The sequence below is a fragment of the Arabidopsis lyrata genome (assembly GCF_000004255.2).
Source record: "Arabidopsis lyrata subsp. lyrata unplaced genomic scaffold ARALYscaffold_4, whole genome shotgun sequence".
Lineage (NCBI taxonomy): Eukaryota > Viridiplantae > Streptophyta > Magnoliopsida > Brassicales > Brassicaceae > Arabidopsis > Arabidopsis lyrata.
In genome coordinates, this window is record NW_003302552.1 from 21,777,058 (window position 1) to 21,795,148 (window position 18,091).

Here is an 18,091-nt window from a genome sequence, read left to right on the forward strand (position 1 = left end):
ATGATGATGTGTTTGGTGGTCGATCCATTGTCTAAACTTGAATCGAAAAGGTTAGTCATGTAAAAAGGTTACTAGATTCTTACAAAATTTGCTTTGATAAAAAGATGTTACCTAAAATTATAATTCATTCTAAACACCACTTATTTTCATATTGCTGGAAACATTTGGACCTTTGCTTTTTTTTTTTTTTTTTAAGTCTTAAGATTTTGGAAGAAAGATTAGATAAGGATTTTGGAAGCAAAGTCTATCTAAAATCAAAAAACGGGAAAGAAAACAAACCCACCGAATTAAAAATAGACTCTTTTTAGGCTTTTGGCTCTCTGACAGCTCAAATTAAAGTTGACTCCTTTTTTTCCACTCTTTCAAAAATCTTGCAGCTTTTCCTCTAAAGTCTCAATCTCATTCTCATTCTTCACTTAAACCAGAAAAACACAGAAAGAGAAAGAGAAAGGGTAAGTAAAATCAGAGATTTTTCTGAATCAATGTCAGCTTCAGTGGCTGCAATAGCAACACCATCAACAACAGCTACAACGTTTATAAAGTGTGTCACTGTTGGCGATGGAGCTGTGGGCAAAACTTGTCTTCTTATCTCCTACACCAGCAACACTTTTCCTACTGTATCCTTCTCTCTCTCTTTGATTACTTTTTTTTTATGGCTTTTGGTGACTGTTGAGATCTTGTTATTACAGGATTATGTTCCAACAGTGTTCGACAATTTCAGCGCAAATGTTTTAGTCGATGGCAAAACTGTCAATCTGGGACTCTGGGATACTGCTGGTAAATGTTTTTACTTAAATGTCAAAGTTGTTCTTGTCTTTAAAGATTTATATCCTCAATTTTGTTTAATCTTTTGACCCTTTAAAAGAAATGTTACTCTTATCTTTGTTTCTCTCAATCTTGAACACTGTTGAGAAAAATGAATCTCTACGCTGATCTGATGCAAAATTGTTTTGGTTCTTGAAGTCACTGTCAGAGTCTGCTCATGTTTCTTCAAAGCTAAAATCAGTTCAGTTATGAGTTTTGTTGTATATCTTTTGGGTGATTTAACATTATATTACAGGTCAAGAAGACTACAATAGGCTTAGACCATTGAGTTACAGAGGAGCAGATGTTTTCATTCTTGCTTTCTCACTTATTAGCAGGCCTAGCTTTGAGAACATTGCTAAAAAGGTTGAGACTGTCTTTCTTTTACTTTAAATTTCACTGCTAACTTTACCACACTTTCTCATGGCCATGTGGATCTGTTTTCTTTCGCAGTGGGTCCCGAGCTGAGACATTATGCCCCAACCGTGCCTATTGTTCTTGTGGGAACCAAATTAGGTTGAAGATAATGAACCACTCTGTTATGTCTTGAATGTTAGGAATCTCACATCAATAAGTGTAAGCGATGTAATGTAGTATATAAGATCAAATTTCTTGATGTTGCAGATCTAAGAGACGACAAGCTGTTCCCAATGAATTATCCAGGTGCTTGCACAATCTCCAAAGAACAAGTATGTTTAAGATTCTTCTTCAATGTATATGATCAAGAACCATGTTAAGAATCAAACTCTTTTATAACCTCAAAGATTGTTTCTTTTTAGGGTCAAGAACTAAGAAAGGAGATAGGAGCATTAGCATATATTGAGTGCAGCTCAAAAACACAACTGGTAACTAACTATAATGCTCGAGTTACATCAATCTGCTAAAGAAAGACTTATGATGATGATGATGATGATGATTTTGCAGAATGTAAAAGCCGTCTTTGATGCAGCCATAAAAGTAGTATTACAGCCTCCTTCAAAGACTAAGAAGCAAAAGAGAAAGATTGGTTTATGCCATGTTCTTTGACTGGTGTGTACTCAAATCTCTGGCTTTGGTTTCTTTTAAGCCTTTTTTAGTGTGTTTCTTCTGTGAACGACTGTTGCAGATCAAAATCTGCAGATTAGTATGATTCATTATAGGAGTTTGATCTTGTAGTAGTGAGAGTGGTAACAGAGTTTGATCTTTTAAGCTAAGTCTCATCTATGTAAAATAGTCATCTTTGAGTTTTCCTTGTTTTGGGTTTGAATTGGATCTTATCTCTAACAGTATGATTAGCTATCTTCGTTATAAAAGTTTGATCATGTAGTAGAGAGATTGTTGTAACAGAAATTACAGAATTATAAGCTAAAAGTCTCGTCTATGTAAATGAACAACGTTTGTCTTCTTTGAGTTTCTTCTTCAAGTTCAAGATACAACAATATCACCCGTTTTACCAAAAAAATAAACAACATAAACCGTTTCTAACCGATTACAACGAAATCGAATCAGAGAATATAAACCGGGTTTTGGTTTTTTGGCAATATAACCGAAACCAAAATTGAATAAAATCTCAAAATCTCTTATTCTTTAGTCTTCTCCTTCAAACTGTTCTCGATTTATAACGCCGAGAAAAAAACCAAACCTCATCATTGAGTTATGGTCAAGTTACAGGTCAAGAAGACTACAATAGGCTTAGACCATTGAGTTATAGTGGAGAGTAGATGTTTTTATTCTTGCTTAGCCGATTATATACACTAAGACAAAATATTTTGTAGACCATTGAGTTACAGAGGGAGAGTAGATGTTTCATTCTTGCTTAGTCGATTAAATACACAAAGACAAAATATTTTGGAACTGAATCTTCTAAGTCTAAAGAAAGATTTATGATGAAGTGTTTTCAAAATGTAAAAGCGGTGTCTAATGCAGCAATAAAATTATCGTTTAATTTATTTGATTTATTTATTTTTTATTTTTCTATTGAATAGTACTATAGTAGGAGGTTTTCGGCAAGAACCCATATTCTTTCCAGTCTTAGAACCACAACATGTAATATTAGTTTCGCCCCAAACGTCACTCCAATCGACGATCTTTAAGCTCCGTTTAATATCTTTACCAGTTGAGCTAATGTTACTTGGTATCTTTTTAAAAAATTAAGTAACAAAAGAAAAAGATTAGTTTCTGCCAAGTTCTTTGACTGCTTACTCCTTTAAATCTTTTAGTATGTTTCTGTGAACGATTCTTGCTGATCAAAATCTGCACATTTGTATGATTAGTTATCTTCGTTATAAAAGTTATCTTGTAGATGTATCATAGTAGAGAGAGTGTTAACAGCGTTAGTTATTTAATAATAGAATTTAGTTACAAAATATATAAACCGGTTTTAACCAGTTAAAACATAATCAGAGAATAAATAAACCGGTATTTGTTTTTTGGCTATATAACCGAAACCAAAATTGAATAAAATCTCAATTCCTGTGATAGATTCTCTTTGTCTCTAGTCTTCTCCTTTAAACTAAAACACGATGTCTAACTCTGACGAACCACCGCAACAAAACAACCACACGCTGTCTTCATCTCTGACGAACCACCGCAACAAAACAACCACACGCTGTCTTCATCGCCGTCATTGTTTTTATGATTGTCAGTGGATATCATTTTGATTATCTTAGCCTGCGTACCAAAATGGTATTACCCAATCGTCTGTTGCGTCTCCAAGAACTTGAGGAGTTTTGTTCGCTCGCCGGCAGCCCCGACTCATATAGGTAGGGCGACGGTCCGAAGCTTTTTTTTTGTTTTGAAAAATTTACATATAAAAGCCCAAATATTTTAAAAAATTATTATTAATATAAAAATTATACTTCAAAAGATCCACTTTTTTATAAAAATAAATATAAAAGGCTCCAAATTTTTAAAATAACAATTTTTCTAATAAAAAAACCTAAATTTTTGAAAAAAGTAGTAAAAAAATATTCTTTTAATAATAATAGACCAAAAAAGCTCCTAAATATATTGGGCGGAGCTGCTCGCCGGAGATATACATGACTCGATCTTTACTCGAAAAGATTCTCTTTAAGTCAATTTTTAAAAGTCCGCGGGTTACCTGCGGTTCCCGCGAAATTAAGCTGGGTGGATGCAAGTCTAGTATTTTCTCCCGCGAGTTTTGCGGGGCGGGTTTGACCCGCTTGATAGCTCTATATAGGGAGCAGCGTTGTCGGTCTCGTTCGGGTTAAACAAAGAAGAGATTTATTGTTGACTGAAGATGATGATGTTTAGTATTTTCTTTAGTGTATATCAATACATTGTTTTACAAGATTATGAATGTGTTTGCTGCGTTTACTTCAACTCTTGATTTATTCATTAGTGTTGCAGTTTCAGCATCTTCTTCCTTAGTTAAGTGTATTTAACATAAGATTTGTTGTTCTTCTCTTGCCCATTAAACCGATTCAATCGAAAACTGTATCTCTTAAACCGAATAATGCAATTACAAAATTATAAACCAAGGAATTTCTGAAAACAAAAAAAAAAAAGATACCGAAACTGAATGAAAACCGGATTGGACATCGGTAATAAAATTACGAGTAAAGGCCCATTAGGGATGGGGATATTATTTGGGCCTAAAGCCCATCTTGCTTACCGTTTTTTTTTTTTAAAACACCGCAATAAAAGCTTGATCGCCACGTCTTTATTTTTCTAAACCAATATATTTATTTTATTTCTCTTATTTTTATTTTTAGTCCAACAAGCTCAGGCTATTATCTCTCCGTTAATTAGGGTTTTCTTCTCTATCTCGATTTCAATACCATTGTTGATCCGCTGAGCTAGGGTTGTTCGATCCCGATAATTCTGTGGCTTAGCTCTGATCTCTGTTCATCGAATTTGGTTAATTCGTTCTGATTGGTTAAGAACATTGGATAGCGATGCCACCGAAGGTTGTCAAGAGGGGAGGCGCCGCGAGAAGAGGCGGGAGGCTTACGAGATCGGCGCTCAAGGCGCAGAGTCCTCTGGTCAATGAAGAATCTGTTGATATCGGTGAGATATCTGGCTCCGATGCACTGGAAGCGAAGGAGGTGACGCCGGAGGTTGATGAAACTGTGGAGGAAGAGAATCCATTAGATGGGCCCAAGCCATTGGATTCAATTGATGATTCTGAAGCTGCAGCGAATCCGGTTGATATTGTTCTGTCGAAAAGTAAGATTCTTTGAACCTGGTTATTAATTTTGTTTCGTTTTTTGGGATTATCTAGTTAACTTTAGTATCGTTTTCATTGTTTTGACGGATCTGAGTTTCACTTTGACGAAAGTTTGTGACTTAGAGTTCCAAATATATCTGACCATAGAGATTTAACAATTTACGAAAAAAAAATATCTGACCATTGAATGTTTGAATCTAATTTGGATGATGGATTTAGGTTTAGCTGTTCTTAATTCTGTGGAAGATAGACGTATCTTCTGAGATTGTTATCTCTGAACAAACTTTAGGCTACCTGGAAATAGTGTAGATGTTTTACCCGCTTTTACTCGCAGAGGAGACTGAGGTAAAGGATTCTGTGGATGATTTCGGAAAAGATGAAAGATTGGATTTAGATGACAATGAACCTGAGTTTGAGGCTGAAGAATATGGCGGGGAGGAGTTTGAAGAGAGGGAATTGGGACAGGAGGATAATGAGTTGGTAAATGAGGAGGGCGAGGAACTGGAGGAAGAGATTGAGGTGGAGGAAGAAGCTGGTGAGTTTGCAGACGAGATTGGAGATGATCCGGAGGAGCTTGAGAGTGAGGATGATGATGAGCATGCTAATGAAGATGTCAAGCATGGAGAAACTGTTGATGTGGAAGAAGAAGAGCATCATGATGTTCTCCATGAGAGACGTAAGCGTAAGGAGTTCGAAATATTTGTTGGAAGTTTGGACAAAGGTGCGACGGAGGAGGACTTAAAGAAAGTGTTTGGTCACGTGGGCGAGGTGACTGAAATTAGGATTTTGAAGAATCCTCAGACAAAGAAGAGCAAGGGTTCTGCTTTCTTGCGTTTTGCAACAATGGAACAGGCAAAACGAGCTGTTAAAGAGCTTAAAAGCCCAATGGTAATTGTCTACACTTTAGTATTTGATGGAGAGTTTGTGTAGCTTTACATTGTATATCATGCTCTTGGTCATTGGGACTGCAGATAAATGGTAAAAAGTGTGGTGTAACTGCAAGCCAAGATAATGATACCCTCTTCATTGGTAACATTTGCAAGACATGGACCCCAGAAGCTGTAAGTATTTGGGTGTCCGTAGATATGTCAATTAAACCCAACTCCACAGTTCGTGGTGATCCTGACCATCAGGTATTTGTTGTTCTTCCAGTTGAGGGAGAAGCTGAAACACTATGGAGTTGAGAATATGGATGATATAACGTTGGTAGAGGACAGCAACAATGTCAACATGAATCGAGGGTATGCCTTTTTGGAATTCTCATCTCGCTCAGATGCCATGGATGCCCACAAGCGTCTCGTCAAGAAAGATGTGATGTTTGGAGTTGAGAAGCCTGCAAAGGTCTCTTTTACTGATTCTTTCTTAGACCCGGAAGATGAGATAATGGCGCAGGTACTCACATTGCAGGATCATTTATTTCATGCAACTTTCATCCTACCATGTCTTCTTTAGAGCGTTGGAGGAGTTTATAGGGGCATGTGTGGTTGCCACCTAATCACTTGATAGTTTTTTTTTACCGTTTCTGGATGGTGACTTAGTATACTTGCTATACTTGCTAAACCCATAATGAAAACAGAGTCGGAATACATTTTCCTTCTAGCCCTCTAACAACATGCTAGATACTGAATTATTGATTGTTGGTGAATCTATTATATCTAATTATCTATCTTTCTCACATAGTTAGTTTTATAATATTTCTGGTGTTACAGGTTAAGACTATCTTCATTGATGGTCTGTTACCTTCATGGAATGAAGAACGTGTCAGAGACCTTCTGAAAAGATATGGTAAACTTGAAAAAGTTGAGCTTGCTCGCAATATGCCATCAGCAAGGAGGAAAGATTTTGGCTTTGTAACTTTTGATACTCATGAAGCTGCTGTGACTTGTGCCAAATTCATCAACAACTCAGAGCTAGGCGAAGGGGAGGACAAGGTGTGCATATTTTAAATGCATTATCCATATCCACGCAAGTATTTTCTTGCTTTCTAATTCTTTTTTTTCTTCCAGGCAAAAGTGAGAGCACGCTTGTCTAGACCACTTCAGAAAGCAGGTAAAGGCAGACAATCCAGTCGCTCAGACCAGCGGTCTAGGCATGGGACTGGACGGTCTGGAAGGATTTCATTTGCTCGTCTTCCACCTCGTAGTCTTGCTTCCTCTCGGAGTGCTAGAGGCGCTGGATCTCGGGCCCCATCTTCTAGTGCAAAGAGAGTCTCTGGATCAAGAGGAAGACGTCCACGCCCACCTCTACCTCCGCCTGCAAGAGCCAGGCCCTTGCCTCCGCCTGCAAGAGCCAGGCCCTTGCCTCCACCTGCAAGAGCCAGGCCCTTGCCACCACCTGCTAGGTCATATGATAGAAGACCTCCAGGTACCACTTGAATTGTTGCATGTTTAGTTATCTTTTTTACTTGAATCTCTTTTGTGTTGATTATTCTGATCATACCCTCCATTTTGTGTTTTGCAGTTCCTCTGTATCCAAAGGCTAGTTTGAAGAGAGACTATGATCGGCGTGATGATCTTCCTCCTCCAAGAAGCAGACCAGCTGTAAGCTATAGTTCCAGGCTTTCTCCTGAGAGGCATCTGTCTTATAGAGATGATTATCCACCTCGTGGTTCTGGTTATTCAGATCTTCCTAGAAGTTCTTCTCGCTCTGAAATGAGGAGGCCATTCGTAGATGACCCTTACAGTCCAAGATTTGAAAGACCTCCAAGTTACAGTGAAGGAAGACCTCGTGCTTATGAACCTCTTCCTGGATCAAAGCGCCCATATGCTGCATTGGTCTGACTTATTGTTTTCTCCGACCATTTTGTTTTCTAATTTTTTTTCTTTAGACTATGATTGTTTACTCTAACGAGTGTTCATTATTCAGGATGACATTCCTCCCCGTTATGCTGATGTTGATGTTCGTCATTCAAGACCCCGTCTGGACTATGATGTTGGCCCATCTCAATATGGGGAATCCTATGGGGACCGGTATGTTCTCTTTTTATGGATAACTTCAGTTATTTCTGGTTGCAATTTTCTGTGCCAAGTGTATCATTTTCTTACTTCCATGTTTGGTGTAGGATTCCTAGGTCTAGTCTAGGATATGGAAGCAGCCGAAATTCTATGTCAAGTCATGACTCGCGTGGCCCATACAGCAGTCGTCAGGGAATGGATTATGGAGGAGGTTTGATTCAGAACTTTGTGTTGTTGCTTAACAGAGAGCAATACTTCATCGAGATACACTTACTGCCTTACATGGCTATAATTCCATAATGTTACTTTTCTTCAGGTTCTTATAGTGGCAGCGATGTAGGAGGAATGTACTCGTCAAGCTATGGTGGCGACCTACCCAGAAGAGATGTAAGTGGCTTCACAATTTTCCCTTGTTTTATTTGAAAAGTTAAGTTGTGTAACATTTTATCATTGGATTTGCAGGGAGGAGGTAGCTCGTATTCTTCAATTTACTCAAGCCGTGGCTTGGGTGGTAGTAGTTACTCTAGTGGTGGTCCAGGATCATACTACTGAATGTGAGTGAGTAATATAATCTTGGTTCCTTTGATTTTTAGTTGTTTGTTTTGGTTTTATTTGTGGGATATATGGTTGGTTGGAAGGCAATGCCTCTTGAAAGGCCTGAGCAAATGTGTGCTTAAGTTTGTTAATGGAACACAGATTTTACATGATCGAGGCTGCAAGAAAAGGTGGTTTGGCCATGCAAAAGTTGTGCAGAAAAGAAGCTACTGGCTGCAAGAAAAGGATTAAAGCCAGCTTCGGTGAGACTGTTGGAATATTAATGGGCTTGCATCTTCAACTGCACTTGTAACTTTTTTTCGGATGGGATGATAAGCTCGAGTTTTATAGAGATGGTTCATAGTTGTGGGACTCGTTATGTATCTTATCTATCTTGAATAATGGACGGATTTGTTGGAACAGAGATTTAGCTGTGTTTGTATTATTGATCCATCAGTTTAATTAAGGTTTCTTCAAGAAAGCAATAATGTTTTCAGCCAATTGCATCGTCTTCTCACCTTAAGATTTGCATTACTTTTGTTTAGATCTGATGCTTGCTCTGTTTTACTCTCACTATGGTAAAAACAGAGACATAAACCTTGATACTTGTTGAAGAGACATTAACAAGACAAACCTCTCACTGTCGGAAACAGACAATAAGAGACTGGGGAACTCCCAATTTTTATACACTTTATAACAACATAATTAAGCAGAGGATACATTACTGGTGTTAGACAGATGCATGAGCTAATAAAAGCTCTTTCGATTTCTACAATCTAGAATTTTGAAAATCACACATAATTTAATTTATGGCGCCTTTTGATCATCAAGAGTCAGCAGCTAAAGACGACATTCTTCTTGCTTTCTTCTTCTTGTCCTCCTCTGTATTATCCGATAAGCTTTTAGCAAATGCTTCCACAATTCGTTGTTGCGATTCCAAAATCATCTTGGTCCTCTTCATCTCTGTATCCATCCTCATCGCTTCTATCTCTCTCGTCATCTCCATTCTCGTCTGCTCTGTTCTCACCAACGTATCTCCAAGTTGCTTTATCGCACTTGCTATCTCCACCATTGGATCATTATCATCCTCCTCCTCCGTCTTCATCATCATCTCTCTCCCTCGTTTCCCTCCTCCTCTCTCTTCCCCTTCCGGAATTCTCACAACTTTAGCACCGTAGTTAGGTCCTCCTGCTCCGATACCACGACCAGGTCTCGGATTTGAACTCAAACCAGAACTTGGACTCGCCGTGTATTTCTGATCAATCTTACCGGGAAATCTCGCACCAGGCTGTGCTATACTCACTCCAGTCGGTATCCGAATTCGAATTCCGCCGCTACTACTACTCCCTCCACCACCACCAGATCCAGCCGTACCATTCCTATTAAAGAACCTCGGCGTCGTCCTTGCCACTAAGCCTCCTCCTCCTCCTCCGCCGTTTTTGATTTGATACCTAGCTGTGTAATTGGCATCATCGTGATCCTCATCTCCACTTTCGTTACCTTGTTTGATCTCTGGCCTATTCTCCATAGCTTCCATTCGCTTAAAATGAACCCAAGACGATATAAACCTCGCCACCGGCACAGATCTAGCTCTCTGGATCTCGGTCCGGTACCTTTTCCGGAGCTTCTCCATCTTGTGACGGCACTGAACCGCGGTTTTCTTCAACGTCACGTCGGGGCAATTAACACCAACCGCTTCTGCAACTTCTTCCCAGTGATTCGCCTTGAGATTTCCACGGTTTAGAGCGTACCATTTGTCTCTGTACGCGTCAATTAAGGCGATCGCCTCTTCCAGAGACCAGCACGGCGGAGGTAACCGCCTAGAGTTCTTGGACGCGGCGGGGATAGAGGCGCTCTTCAGATCTGTGACGGAAGCTGGTTCGGTTGACGCATCGTCTTGAGCGGAGGAAGATAATGGTGGCGGGAGTGGAGAAGATTGGATCCGAACCGGTGATGGATCCGGAATCGGATCGTGGTTCATCGGAGAATCCGGATCGGACATGGATCAAAAATCTTGAAGGAAAAAAAAAGACAGATCTCGTGAAGGAAGAGAAATGGCTGTAATGCGATGGCTTTTCGCGGCGGCGATTTCACGTAATATCGAGAAGATAAGGGAGAGAGGAGAGAGAGAGAGTGGAGGAGAGGCGTATGATAATGGTTCGTGGCGGAGGATAAGGTTAGATAGAAGCGTAGATTAGCAGAGTTGGTAATAAAGCCTGAAGCGGTGGTGGCGGAGGGTGGTGGGGGCAGACCGTCATGGACGACACGTGGAATAATAATGATATTTGGATCGGTGTGAAAATAAAAAGAGAAAAAGCGGCTGATGAAGCCACCAAGCCACCGTAGTCATCATGGTTGGAGGCTAACGTGAGCCGTGTTTCACGGGACCGGTAGGTGGCGTTACTTAGCGAACCGCTCTTGCCGTTTTTGGGGCTGATTAATTATGTTTTTGGCGTCTTTCATTTTTTGACTTCTCTCTTGCATTCTTTTCTTTTTAGGAAAGTCATTTATTAATATCTATCATGAGATTATTGATTCGTTGATTTAAGGCTTCAAACCCCATTAACACAATTTGTTGGATGGGCTTAAACTTGAATGGGCTGTTGTTAATGGGCTACTTTTTAAGCATATGTAGCACACTTGAACAGCGGGAAACTCTATTGGTTGTTGCAACACTCATTGCAACCTTTACATTCACCGGAGTCCTTCAGCCTCCAGGAGCTTTCAGAAGTGAAGACTCTAATGGTGGTTCTGGCTCACAGAACAACAACAACAACCGACTTATAAACACCATTTTCGGTTCTAGGAACAGCACTGAAGGACAAGCAATCATGGCAAACATTCCTGTTAACTTCACTCTCTACGCTGCCTTCAACGCGGTTGGCTTCTTGGTTTCGGTTACAATGATCTCGCTGCTAACTAAAGGGTTCCCTATGAGAAACTGGATAAGGCTTTGCATGCATTATCTCAATTGTTGCTACTTATCTGATTGCAATCGTCTATATATCATCAAATGAGAAGATATTTACGCTGGTGGTTCTAGGTGTATCGTCGCTCTTGGTTCTTCGTGAGATTTATCTCTTCATCTACTCATTGCTTAAAGCTTTTCGGATTGCAAGGCGTCTCTAACTTTCTTTTTAATCAACTCATCGTCTTAGAATCTCTTTGTTGTTTCTTTATCATATTTGCTTATTTTTGAGTGTTTTTGGTTATATACCTATCATTATATTGTAAAATGTAATCTTTTAATGGGTTTTCTCTCGTCTTTCTCGTATGAATTGAGATTTATAAATTAAAGATTTTATTGCTAAAGATTAAGGGAGAAAAAAAACAGGGGGAAGAATTAATTTCATTATATTTTTAGCCTTAAATCATTTTTAGTAGAGCGGAAAAGTTTATTTTGTTTTCCTCTCGATTGGCTAAAAATCCCTCCTTGGGTCGATTTGGTTTGGTGTGTTTCCTGTAGTTGTATAAATCTGATTGGAGATAAGGCAGATGTGAAAGGAGCAGAGCCAGATCGGAATCGTATGCCGCAAGCCAAGGACACGAAGGAGGGCATTTTTGACCTAAGTTCCAAAAAATGAGGACGCGCCGTCGAACATACACGTCAGCAACTCCGCCAAAAAATGAGGACGCGCCGTCAGCAACTCCGCCGTCCATAGTTCAAGCACTTGCAGCAATGTCCTGTACAAAAAGAGGAAGAAAGCTCCAATCGTGAGTGTTTTCTTCTCCTTTTAATCCACCCTTTAATTAGGGCTTATGTTCGTATTCATAAACCTAGAGAGTTGGTAGCTTTCACTATACCAACACTCAGTTACCCTAAATTCTTCTTCTAATCCTCAGATGCACTGCAAAAGCAGCTAAAGGAAATCGTGGTGGATCGAAAAAGAAGAACAAGTGTAATAATATCGGAGGATTGTGGGCTCTTCTTCCCTTAGATCTCCTGCGGGAGATACTGTCCGGGCTTGGATTAAAAGCCAACATACAAGCTTCCGCCGTCTGCAAGGCATGGTGCGAAGCAGCTGTCTCTGTTCGCAAGTTACAGCCTCCTCCTTTGCTTTTTCTTTATTCACATCACGCAGTGCCTCCTCGTAATTACGTTATTCCTCACCCATTACGGTTTCGACCATGTAAGCTCGAATTACCAGGGTTGCATTTTCCCCCTAAACCCACTTTTTCAAAGGATGGTTGGGTGCTTGCGAGAAAAAGCGGGCCCTTTTATGCTAGTACACTTCTTCTTAACCCGTTTACCCGTGAGAGCTTCTACTTACCCCCAAGGAGACACGAACACAGATCCCGTTTTTTAGCTTTCTCAGCCGCTCCTACATCACCTAGCTGTATGGTCATCTCCTACATCCAACTACGATCCTGCGGATCTGTTGTCATCGATACTTGGCGGCCTGGTGAAACCGAGTGGACTACACACTGCTTTGAGAACCAGTTACCCTTTCGCTATTGGCCCAAATGTGTCTTCTCCAATGGCATGTTCTACTGTCTCAGTGAATGCGGCTATCTTGGGGTTTTCGACCCCTCTTCTAAAGCAGCAACATGGAATATTCTTCCAGTGAAACCATGTCCGGCCTTTGATCAGTATGATTACTCTCATAGCCCAGTGTTTATGACGGAGCATGAAGGAGACATCTTTGTTATTTATACACACTGCTACAACAACATCCCAACCGTGTTTAAACTGAATTCTAAACACAAGGAATGGCAAGAGAAGACAGATCTTGGTGGCTTGACAATATATACAAGTTGGCCTGCCTCTTTTGTAAGAGCTGGTCTCTCCACTGAGCACATGCAGGAACAAAATATATTCATCTCGTCTTGATTTATTTGGGCGGTATGGCTTGTACTACTCCCTCGGTGATGCTAAAGGCTCCGATCCCCCTCAAGATCACCTAGCGACTCACGACATCCTTTGGGTGGAGCCACCTCACAACAACTTTCATTTGTGACTTCATTTATCTTTTGTATCATGATCACCAACTTTATTTATGCAAGGTTTTATTTGAGCTATTAAAAAGACTCGGCAGTTGCGGATTCTTGTCGTATCGTTGGTTTATGAGAGTGTTCATGTGTGTGAAAATGTCCTTGTCTTATAAATTTGACTTTTAGACGAATAAAATCAATTAAGATTTTGGAGACGTGTGAGAGTTTGAAAAGTTCTGTTTCTTTCTGACTAAACTTAGTTGAAAATCAAATCCTGAATATCTGTTTTTAATTCTTTCTAAGAGGGTTTTTGACTTAGCAGAAAGAGAGAGACACATGAAGAAGAGTCCGATAATGGAGGCTGCTCGAAAAGGAGATGTCGATTTTTTACTCGGATCAACGGAATCTGATCCGACTCTTCTTGAAGTTATTGAAATAGACGGCGAAGAAACTCCGTTACACGTTGCCTCTATGTACGGACACTTGAGTTTCGTCAGAGAAATTCTCAAACTAAGAGAGAGTCTCGGAAGAGAATTGAACAAAGACGGATTTACTCCTCTGCATATAGCAGCATCCATGGGCCACGTTGAAGTCGTGAGAGAGCTTTTGGAGAAGCTAAGTAGTGAGATATGTTTGATCAAAGGTAAAGAGAGAAAGATTCCTCTTCATTACGCTGCTATGAGAGGAAGAGTTTGTGTTCCTGATGAGTTAGTGTCTGCAAATCCGGAATCTCTTGAAGAAATCACCGCTCGTGGAGAGACAGTGCTTCATCTTGCGGTTAGATTCTGTCAGTTTGATGGATTCGTTGTTTTGTTGGAACGTCTTAAGGAGTTTGATAAGCTTTTTGTGTTGAATAAGAAAGACAATGGAGGCAACACGGTTTTGCACTTAGCGGTTCAGAAACGACAGTACGAGGTATCTTATCGAATTCGATTTTTCGCTTTTTGTGGTTTAGTTTAGTTTATCTGGATTATACATCCATTGAAGTGAACTCTTTAAACTCTAATGGCTTCACACCTCTTGATATGTTATTTCACTTTGGAGGTGAACCAGAAGACCCAGAGATTTATCAGATCCTCCGTGAAGCAGGAGCTGTAAGATCAAGAGAACTTGACACAAGACAAGAAACAACAACAGAGAATGAAACAACACAATCAGAAGAATCTCTGATGACTCACAAGCAATGGCTAGATTGCTTCAAGTACAAGAAAGACAGAGTCTCACCTAACGAAGTTCGTAATGTGTTACTAGTTATCGCGATTCTGATAGCTACAGCAACTTATCAAGCCGTGCTAAGTCCACCTGGAGGTGTTTGGCAAGAAGATTACTGTATCAATGGATACTGTCAAGTAACTAACTTAAAAGGAAACAAAACTAAACCGGTTTACTACGCAGGAACAACGATAATGGGATCAAAGAGTTGGATTTCTTACGGCATTTTCATCTTCTTAAACTCGATCGGGTTTTTCACTTCTATTGAACTAATCTCTTTACTCACAAAAGGTCTCCCATTCTACCTTGAGCTACAAGTTTCATTGACTGCTGTTGCCTTGACCTATGGATTTGCAATGGCTGCACTTTCTCCTAATTTCGGATTAGGCTTGTTCTTTTTGGTGATTTCCGTGGTATTACCCATCGCAGTAGCGAAAATCCCGAGTCTAATTCGAAAACATGCCAAGAAAATCAGAATCTATTCTCTAAGAAGCACTACAACGACAACCACCTCCTAAAATCCCAAGTTTCAATCTCAACTTGCAATTCCTCTGTTTTCTTCTACATACTTTCTTGATTGTTTTGTGTTCTTGAATCTTGAGTTGTATATTTCAAGAGACTTGAGTCGAATAGTACTTTTGTTTTGTTCTGTCAATAACCATTATTTGTATAAGCTCTCTCACAAGTCACAGTCTCTTAGCTTCTTTCAAATTGGCTATTTTGAATGTGATTTCTTTATCGTTACACTCTGTCTCTCTGCTCTGCACATGTTCTTTTGTTCCCTTTATAGAAGAACCAGAAACAACAAATCTTATTCACCAATCCCAATTATTGTACCTTCTCTACTTATTACTAAAGTAATAACCCATGTTTCTGATCTGACATGGGTAACGTTTGAATATCAGACAAAACAAAACATAAACAATCATAACAATTTTTGGTTATTCAACAAAAACCAAAAAAAATATGTTTGGTTATTTAACTAATGACATTTAAATTCTTTAGCCAGCCAGCCTGTAAAAGATAAATTTCTCATCGGTCCACATCTAGAGATAGAGATAGACAAGAACTTACTGGTTGATTTTGAAATTTCTTATTTATTCTTAATCAAGATTTGATTAAGACAAGATCAGAGTCCCTGCCGACTAATCTCTACATCATCTACAACTACACAATTCATATTTTTTAAAGGAGAAATTGATAAAGAGACAAAAAAAAAGATTTAGTTGTTTTTTTTTTTGGATTTTTGTTGTGATTTAAACAGCGAGTTGTTGTTGTTGTTTCTGATGAGAAGCTTCATCGTCGTTGAAGGTAACGACAGATCTTGATGATGGGACAACAACGAGAGAGAGAGGTTGAAGAAGAGTCATTTCCTTTTGAAGATAAGAGAAGTAGGCGTTGAATGTGTTTGGCGTCACGTTTAATTCAAATCCTAACCCGAATAAGAAATCCAGCTCCAGAAAATTCATCTCTTTCGTGCTTATTCCTCCCACTTTCGCGTAATACGCATTGTTGTAGTACCTGTGTTAATAATTACCAAATTTTTAAGGTTTAGTTAATCAGTGTCAAATCATAAACTTTATCAAACTTGAATCTTTATTTCAAAGGAAAAAACAGAGCAGCCGTAAAACAGGGGAATGATTGATTGATTGATCATTATGATGTCTAAACCAAACAATTAATGATTCAGTTCAAACTGTTAAAATTCAATCTATAGTTTAGAAAAAAAACAGACTTAAATCAAATTTAAAACTCCTGAGATTCAGACAAAACATACGAAACAGAACATTCATGAAACAGGGGATTGATTGGTGATCATCTTTTAGTATGTCTGCAAATTTTAACTGTGATAGTGAATTCTGATGTTTAAAACGAAGAGAATGTGAAAACTTACAGATCATCGAGGAATTTAGCAGCGACCATGACACTGGTGATGAGAAGACGATGGACATTAAAGGAATTGATGGGAAGTGAAGGTTGTCTGTGAGTGAAACGGTCGAGATAAACGTAAGCCACGACGAAGCAAGAAGGACTACAATTTGCGTATTTGAAGATCCTCTGTAGATAGCTCTGAATCGTTATGGTTGGTCGACTCAATCCATGGAACACCGAAACTCTCTGTGACTGAGTCGTGACTCGCCTGGTCAGATCGTTTGACTCAGCAACTCGCTCTAGCAATGAAGATAAGAATGCTATTAGCTTCGACATTACACTTGGGTTCTCAAGCTCCGCCATTTTTGTGTGTATGAGAGAGAGGGAGAGGAAAAATAAGTTACTTTTTGTGTGTGTGTGATGAATGATGATGAAGAAGAGTCTTCTCTTTGCTCTGCTCTGTTGTTAATGGCGTGTGTTAAGCTGGTCGTTATATTGGGTCTTATGTTTTTTTTTTTTTTTTTAATCCAATTTCAATTTTAGGAATGTGTCTATTTTGGATTTTCATTTGTGTTATTCATGAGTCATTAACTCTTCTATCACCGTCGGCGGTGGAACCGAAAAGACCAAACTATAGTAGTATTTTCAAAATGAAAAAAAAAAAATTTAATAAATCATTAGTATACGCGAAATGTGGGGTTTATATTTCACAAGTTGGTTAATGATTATTGAATTTGAAAGCTTAAGTTCTAACAAGAGGGAAACACAACTAATGCATTAAACACAACATATCAAATCGACGCAGAAAAACGTAAAATCGTATCCTAATCAATATTTATGAAATTATGTAATCTGATTTGAGATCATTGTAATCATAATCCTTATACTGTAGAGTTTTACCTGCGTCATAAACTATACACTTATGTGAATTGCAAGAAAAATGTATAACTATTATGTGTCTTAACCTTTGGTTTCTAATGTATGGTGTATGGAGATGGGATCCCATACTCATCATGTTACATAACATGTGGGGAAAATTTATTTAAATTAGAAAGTCACGATAGTGATCTAACGAAATATTTATTTAAATTAGAAAGTCACGATAGTGATCTAACGAAATGCATGTGTTTCTAATAATGTGAATCAATTCCCATCTGGTAACATCAAAATTTAATCCTTTCTTTATAACACCAAAAAAAATTGATTGTTAGCAAAAAAAAAATATCGATATGAATAAATAATAGATCGATCTAAATCTAAGATGCCAAGAGGGACAGCTAATTTGAACGCATTTAGCAAAATTCTAAGAACAGCAAACCCAAAAGTTAAAAGAGCAACCAAAGAAAGAAAAAAAGTGAAAAAAGAAGAGATTTCACGTTTTAAAAAAAAAAAATTAACTTTACAGGATATGTCACTTTGGAACGTTTCAAATTTATTTAATCGAGTTTATTTGCTTCATTTAATAATATATTAAAATTATAAAAGATTTATGAAACTGTATAAAACATAATAACTGAATTTTAAATGGAAGCACGTGGACTGAAAATTGTAAGAAGTATATAAATTTAGTCCTTGTACTATATCGTGTTATATGTTAGAAAATCTATTTTCTATT

General features: G+C 38.6%; 5 protein-coding genes across 8 annotated transcripts; 3 read left to right on the top strand and 2 right to left on the bottom strand.

The window, feature by feature from the left end:
* The first annotated feature begins 316 nt into the window (after window positions 1-316).
* Window positions 317-2,188, top strand: LOC9318043 (rac-like GTP-binding protein ARAC9). The gene is given in 8 exon segments (XM_021030072.1): window positions 317-617; window positions 690-777; window positions 1,061-1,170; window position 1,258; window positions 1,261-1,320; window positions 1,429-1,493; window positions 1,584-1,649; window positions 1,729-2,188. Coding segments are annotated over 8 exon segments (627 nt in total). The 5' UTR covers window positions 317-482; the 3' UTR covers window positions 1,831-2,188.
* Window positions 2,189-4,493: 2,305 nt separating this feature from the next.
* Window positions 4,494-8,945, top strand: LOC9316198 (RNA-binding motif protein, X chromosome). Of its 4 annotated transcripts, none has more exons than XM_021027110.1 (12): window positions 4,494-4,971; window positions 5,307-5,860; window positions 5,944-6,033; window positions 6,125-6,364; window positions 6,682-6,903; window positions 6,979-7,336; window positions 7,433-7,746; window positions 7,838-7,941; window positions 8,034-8,137; window positions 8,243-8,313; window positions 8,389-8,484; window positions 8,623-8,945. In XM_021027110.1, the coding sequence occupies exons 1-11, from the start codon at window positions 4,701-4,703 to the stop codon at window positions 8,476-8,478; spliced, it is 2,418 nt and encodes an 805-aa protein (XP_020882769.1). In that variant the 5' UTR covers window positions 4,494-4,700; the 3' UTR covers window positions 8,479-8,484; window positions 8,623-8,945. The 4 variants fall into 4 exon arrangements, with proteins under 4 accessions (XP_020882769.1, XP_020882768.1, XP_020882771.1 ...); XM_021027109.1 differs by having other exon boundaries at window positions 4,495-4,971; window positions 8,389-8,480; XM_021027111.1 differs by having other exon boundaries at window positions 4,880-4,971; window positions 5,192-5,860; window positions 8,389-8,480.
* Window positions 8,946-9,080: 135 nt separating this feature from the next.
* Window positions 9,081-10,961, bottom strand: LOC9316199 (trihelix transcription factor ASIL2). The gene has a single exon (XM_002881931.2). It carries the CDS (start codon window positions 10,460-10,462, stop codon window positions 9,287-9,289), a length of 1,176 nt encoding a protein of 391 aa, XP_002881977.1. The 5' UTR covers window positions 10,463-10,961; the 3' UTR covers window positions 9,081-9,286.
* On the top strand, window positions 10,515-15,823 carry LOC9316200. The gene is made up of 6 exons (XM_021029116.1): window positions 10,515-10,636; window positions 11,096-11,357; window positions 12,032-12,174; window positions 12,304-13,285; window positions 13,696-14,183; window positions 14,255-15,823. Exons 1-6 carry the CDS (start codon window positions 10,515-10,517, stop codon window positions 15,120-15,122), a joined length of 2,865 nt encoding a protein of 954 aa, XP_020884775.1. The 3' UTR covers window positions 15,123-15,823.
* LOC9316201 (cyclin-U4-1) lies at window positions 15,675-17,068 on the bottom strand. Its single transcript, XM_021027113.1, has 2 exons — window positions 16,499-17,068; window positions 15,675-16,125 (listed from the first exon to the last, which is right to left on the bottom strand). The coding sequence occupies exons 1-2, from the start codon at window positions 16,837-16,839 to the stop codon at window positions 15,861-15,863; spliced, it is 606 nt and encodes a 201-aa protein (XP_020882772.1). The 5' UTR covers window positions 16,840-17,068; the 3' UTR covers window positions 15,675-15,860.
* Window positions 17,069-18,091: the final 1,023 nt, after the last annotated feature.